We start from the raw sequence: 6,000 nt of genomic DNA on the forward strand, positions 1-6,000 counted from the left end.
AAGGAATAGAGAAGGTGCTTTTAAAATCCATGAGTTTTTTCTTTAAAAGTTGTTTTGAATTCTGTCTGTTGTTTCCCAACTTATTTTGCTAACTATTTCTACTTACCCTTCTTTTATTCCAAGTGTAACAGAAAAATTGTGGAGTTAATATTTTTTTTTCAACATGTTATTTAATATGCAAGTCTTTGCTCCAAATGGAATACTTTTATCTTTCTAACAGGAAGTTTGAGAGAAGAATATGGCATTGAATAAGATTACAAAAACATGTTCTAATACTACAAAAGTAATGCTTCCATCAAATAACAAAGTATCCTGTACAAATCAAGAATGGCTATACACAATGATACAGTGACTTTTCAATGTGAACAGGTCGGATCGACGACGAATTTTTGTGAAACCAAGCATATGTTATTATCTTGTCTGTCTCTTATGCTTGCTTTAAATCAGTCACCAAGAGGTATATTAACAGGACAAGCAAGGCAAAAGTGTCGATTTACATACGTGCATCTTTACAGAATGTATCCAGTGTTTGATAAGTACCAAATTGCTGTCTCTAGAAACCAAAATTCTCTCTCCCCAGAGCTGGAACAACAAAAGTAAAGCTCATGCAAGCTTTCTTCCGCTTGGTAAGCGTGGAGATCTGCTGGTGTTTCCGAAAGGCGATGCCAGGCTCCGGGAACCCTTGAGAACACAGCTTCTGTGCAATGTGCCGCTGTACTCCACACCRTCCCCTGGTTTCGCCGACATCGCCAGGACAGCCAGTCCATGATTTATTCACTGCCTGCAGAGCTAAAGGCTTACTGAGTCAATGCAGTCTTAAATAAGGACAGTGGCTGAATTCTGAGGGGTTGCGTTTCTAAAGAGGTGTGTGTCTCCTGCTAACCAAGCCTTAAAACATGCAAAAAGGAAAACAGTTCATCTGGGAATAGGTGATACCAAGCTTGTCAGCTCTTAAGTTTTCAGAAGATGTCTGAGCATTTGTTTCAGAGTTTCAACCATGCTCATAATAAAAGGATGACCCATAAGGAGTCTGATACTCTGTAACTGTAATATACAGCACTTAAGGTAAACGTGTCCTAGCTTTAAAGGAGTATATGATGCACCTAGATCAGAYTGCTTAGAGCAGGGTTGTTAAGCTTAAGCTAGGTCTCTTAAATCTGACACCTGATATAATTGCTTGACTATACTAGTTGTATTAGCAGACAGAATAGTTTATATATTCTGTATATTCTGTGTAATTCTGTACAAATTAATGYGTTCTTTTTGGCTTCTCCCTTCAGTACTTTGTGTTCTAATTGTTGATTCTTTGTCCGCACAAATGTCTCCAAATCAATTTTAGTTTTAATTATATAACGATGAAGACAAAGCTGTTTTAAAAGAAAACAAATTGTAATCCGGGATCTGGAGGCAGGGAAAAGAGGGATACAATAGTAGCAGTACTCTATACCAATGAGTAATATACCAGGCACAGTGGTTTCCCAGGCTTTTAGTCAAATCTCTGACCAGCTTGTTCTGCCAGCTAGTTCACTTTTCTTTGGCAGCAGCAGTGTTAGCCCGGGGTATGTGCACGGGCCCGTGTAGCGATGGAGGTGCTGAGGAGCAGCTTTTTGGCAGGCCCCGCATATAAAATAAAACCTGGCAATTGAGAAGGAACTGCTCCAGGTACAACTGAAATGGCTCTACGGTTTGATAAGCAGTGTGGCAGATATGGTGAGGTAGCTGCCTGAAAGCAAGATGTTTGTGCTAGTTTATATTACTGAATAACGCAGTTAGCCAGTTCAGCTTGTTAGTAACGTAGGTGAACTTCTAGTGCATTGCTCTGCTTTCACTAAAATTTAAATATTTTGTTCATCGTATATGCTTGAGGCTTCTTATTTTTTTTACCTTCATATGTGCCTCTCTGCTTCTGCTGTATTCTCTTGAAGGTTTCATTGCAGATTTTTATCAATATTCAAATGTGTCATGATTCACCCATCTTGTTTCAGAAGATTATCAGCGAGTTTGAGCAGGCTAGCTGAGACATGGCTTACCTGTATGATATATGATATTTATTTCTCTGCTACTTTACAGGTGTGTTAGATTAAGGATGGTTTCTCATCTTAGTAATGTCAGTGCAGCAGCTATTCCTCTTTAGTAATTGGGAATTTACCTGAGACTTAATGTTACTGGGAGCAGTATGGGCTTTTGCCCATAATTAACCTTTGCCTCAACAAGCTTAAATTCACAAGAGCATTTTAGCAGCTTTAGGAAGGGGAAGTGAAAGTTGCATAAATTCCTAAATTTATTAAGTATTTTTACACAAACTGATGTTTTTTGAAGGTTGTAAATTCATATAGTATGGGAAACATTTTGCATGAAGACTGTTGCATACATTATGAAAAATAGGTTTAAACAAGTGTTGGCAGTATCTGTTGATTGTACGAGTTGATCTCTGGTGTTGCCCTGAGACACCGGGCAAGGGAGGAAGGTAGCTCTGGTTCCCAGCGGTTGCAAAGGTAGCTTTGCAAACTGCAGTATGTAGTTTGTTAATGAAATATTGCCTGTCTCTGAGTGCTTTTCAGTAGTGTATCCAAATAGATTGGTTAGGTGATAGAGGTACAGTATACCTCAGGGAAATTAGAAATTTGAATATAAGCAAACTTTCAGTAGCGGTGGATTTTGTTTGGATAGCATTTTTCTTAACCAAAACATCAAACTAAAAAAGGTTTGGGCTTTCTGAACATAACTTTTTAGTTTTTATTAAAAGGTGTGATGAAATTTCAGAAGCATATACCCACGCACTTATTAAATAAACCCATGGAGAGCTTTTAAATGCAGAGATACCATCTCTGGCTCAAAATCCCTAAACTGTAAGCAGCTGGATTCCAGGAGAGCACTCCAGGAAAGCATCCCTGGATATTTAGTGTTTTATTTACTCTTATATTCATTCCTTCTGGTATCTACTGTTGGTTATTACTTAATACTGGGCTAGATGGACTACTGGTTTGACTTGGTACAGCTGTCCTTTTGCTCAGCGTGTCCTTTCCACATGTATTTTTCCCACGGGGAGGGGTATGAAAGCTGTATGGTTGTTCAGATTTTTGCCTTTTGCTATTCTTCTGCTGTGGCTATACGAGTTGATCTCTGGTGTTGCCCTGAGACACCAGGCAAGGGAGGAAGGTAACTCTGGTTCCCAGCAGTTGCAAAGGTAGCTTTGCAAATCCTGGCAAGGGTGTCTTGGAGAATATCATCTTTTGATACATCATCAGTTAAATATCACTGCCGTTATGCTTTAAATCTCCCTAGTGTCCCATCCAAAGYCCCCAATTCTTCTGCATGTCTGCGTAGCCCTATGTATCCTACATAAGTAAGCTTAGTCAAAGGATTTGCCTTGACTAGTTGGTTACAGTCCCAACATCTTTCCTGTCTGTGGCAGCTTTAACTGACATTGCCTGGAATTACTCCTAAATACTGGGTAGAGGAGACCCACTGGCCATTACATAATTATACAATGAATTTTTCTCCAAAATGAAATTCTTAGTTTCCTGCTCTTTTATAATGTGAAAATACCAAAGCTTGGAGAAGGGCCCCTAGTAATTCCAATATTTTCCTTTTTTGTAATCATAGCATGTCGAAAGAAAGCCTGACTTTTTCCTCCAGGAAGAAAAAAGGTTCTGTTTAAATTATGCAGCGTATGGCATGAGTTCATGATGGCATGCTAATTCTGGATATACATATGACAATTTCCTCTAGCTTAGACTTAAAAATTTTTTTCTGTATGCATTATTATTTGGTCAGCCCTAATAAAGTTATACTGCTCCTCATGTCAAATGGCTGTATCTGATCCAGGGACTTCAGCTGTATTCTGAGCACCATGGTCCCAGCTGTAATCGCAGCAGCTAATGGCAATGCCTGGCTGTATGCTGGGGCAAAGGAATAGGATTGATCTGTTAGATGAAACAATGAGACACTGGAAGCTTGCTAGTACTTTACAAGTCTCTTGATGTTAAATTCTTCTCATTCACCAAAAGGGTCAGTTAGCAGATCGCCGTTTGCATTTGYTGGACATGAGCGTGATCGTATTCGTGTATGACATATCCCAGATCTTAAGAGAATAAGCAATGATGTGATACCAGACTCATTTTAATCTTCTCCTTTCCAGTTTAATGGGTTCTTGAACCAAACTTATGCAAATAGATTCTTACAAATTTTGTTGTTCCTGATATTGCTAACTGTGCCCCTGTTAAGTGTTTGCTTTGTCAAGGGGCTTTGGCATGTATGTGGATAGTTTCTCTCTGGATTGAATTTTATCCCATTAGGTATGTTTTTGTCTATATAATGGTACCGTAGCTTGCGGCTTAGCTGTTTGCAAGCTTCTGTGTTACTAATCATTACCTCTGCTTTGCAGAACAGCTTCAAGTCCTGTAGGCTAACAGATCTGTAGTACCCTTGAATATTTTTACCTTTTTATATTCAACTTTGCCAATAAACATAAATATTCCTCTTGTTTGGAGAATTTGTGCTTGAATTTTTTTTTCACTGATTCATTAAACAAGTGCTACAGTTTGATTACTGCATTATTGGTTTGGTTATTGCAGGCTATAGAATTTCCCCCATTGTTTAGTGTTGTATAGTTTAACCTTCTTGAAAGGAATTTACTAAACTTCGGGAGGAAGAGCTGTTCTTTTGTTTTTTTTAACTTTTTCCAAAAACTTTCTGTTGCTTCATTAATAAGATTGTCACAGTAGCAAAATCAGCTCAGGAAGGAATGACAACTTAGAGCACCTATTGACTGGCCAGCCAAGAAACCTGAAACAAATGTCTAAGGAAAGAGTTTGGAGTGTTGTTGAGTGTATTATTGCATTGACAGCTGAATTATCAGAGTGGTCATCATTTCATCAGGTTTTTAGTTTTGTTTTGTGGGGGCTTTTTTGTCCCTTATACCTTTCATTTGATTCATTAGATCCTTCAACTTAAACAAAAACAAAAACAAGCAAACAAACAAAAGCCCTTTGAAATTCTGTTTTGTCTTCAACAGTGCCCTTAAAGATAGTCGTTTCCCCCCAATGACGAGGGATGAGCTGCCACGGCTTTTCTGCTCAGTGTCTCTACTCACTAACTTTGAAGATGTATGTGACTACATGGATTGGGAGGTAAGGATTTCGGATGTCCTTTAAGAAAATTACTTTGATACCGTAAGCCTCTATAGCAAAAGGCACAACATTTAAATTATCTGCATGTATTTAGTGTGGTTGTCATTGTCTTGCACTCTGTGTATAGATGCAAGAGATCATTTTGGTAGAATTGCCATCATCTTGGAAGTCTGAGTTATGAAAATGGAATAAAGTTGTTTTCATGCCCACTTACATGGTCAAAACAAAGCGAGTGGCCTGCATAGCTGGCCTTTACCTCTTTTTCCTAAGACTGCATAATGCAAGGTATCGTCTGAGTGACGATGCCCTTAGACCTTTCTTGCAACATAGCTAACTACAGAAACCTGCCAGGTCAGTCCCTTGAGTCTGGAAAGAGGATATACCAGTATGAAAGCTGATAGCCTGATGTATGCTTCTAGAAACGTGCACTGCAAAAAAAGAAATCCCTAACCAAGCTATCTCATCTAGCTTGTAGGAGTGAGCTATTTATCCTTCCCAAAGCCTGTGCTTTCAGAGTGACTGGCCTGCACAGACCCCCACAAACCCCTTACAGAGTGAGGCCAATAAATCATTGCTCTAATTTTTGTTTGCTAATTACACATRGAGCAGAATCTATTTTACTTGCTTGGTTCTAGGAAACCTGCATGYRTTCTCTTGGGACAGCAGCATAAAAGTCACAGATGAAGAAGCAAATGCTGCTTTTAGACTTACTTCTGGGAAAGTGTACTGAAGTGTTATTCTCTATTCTTATGCTCTTTCCCTATTATTTGTTTTTAGATGCTTGCAAAAAAAACAAGTTACTGGGTTTTGGATGAACCTTTTATCTCAGCCAGTATAACTGTTGTGTTACTCTTAGTCTATATTAGAG

The 6,000-nt window shown here is 38.7% G+C and overlaps 1 protein-coding gene across 6 annotated transcripts in view; it reads left to right on the top strand.

The window, feature by feature from the left end:
• The window catches only part of AMMECR1 (Alport syndrome, mental retardation, midface hypoplasia and elliptocytosis chromosomal region gene 1), a 38,191-nt gene that overhangs the window by 29,360 nt on the left and 2,831 nt on the right, over positions 1–6,000 (top strand). For 4 of the 6 annotated variants that reach the window (XR_003256775.1, XR_003256772.1, XR_003256774.1 and 1 more), the window contains 2 exons: positions 581–864; positions 5,018–5,097. Coding sequence is in view for 2 of the 6 variants with exons in the window: in XM_026086336.1 (XP_025942121.1) it covers positions 5,018–5,132 (115 nt within the window). In the remaining 4 variants the exon portion in view is untranslated. Of the gene's footprint in view, positions 1–580; positions 865–5,017; positions 5,133–6,000 lie in introns of those variants that run through there. The other 2 variants (XM_026086336.1, XM_026086337.1) reach the window with 2 other exon arrangements.

The sequence above is a fragment of the Apteryx rowi genome, unplaced genomic scaffold (assembly GCF_003343035.1).
Source record: "Apteryx rowi isolate R43461 unplaced genomic scaffold, aptRow1 scaffold_69, whole genome shotgun sequence".
In the NCBI taxonomy this organism is placed as follows: domain Eukaryota; kingdom Metazoa; phylum Chordata; class Aves; order Apterygiformes; family Apterygidae; genus Apteryx; species Apteryx rowi.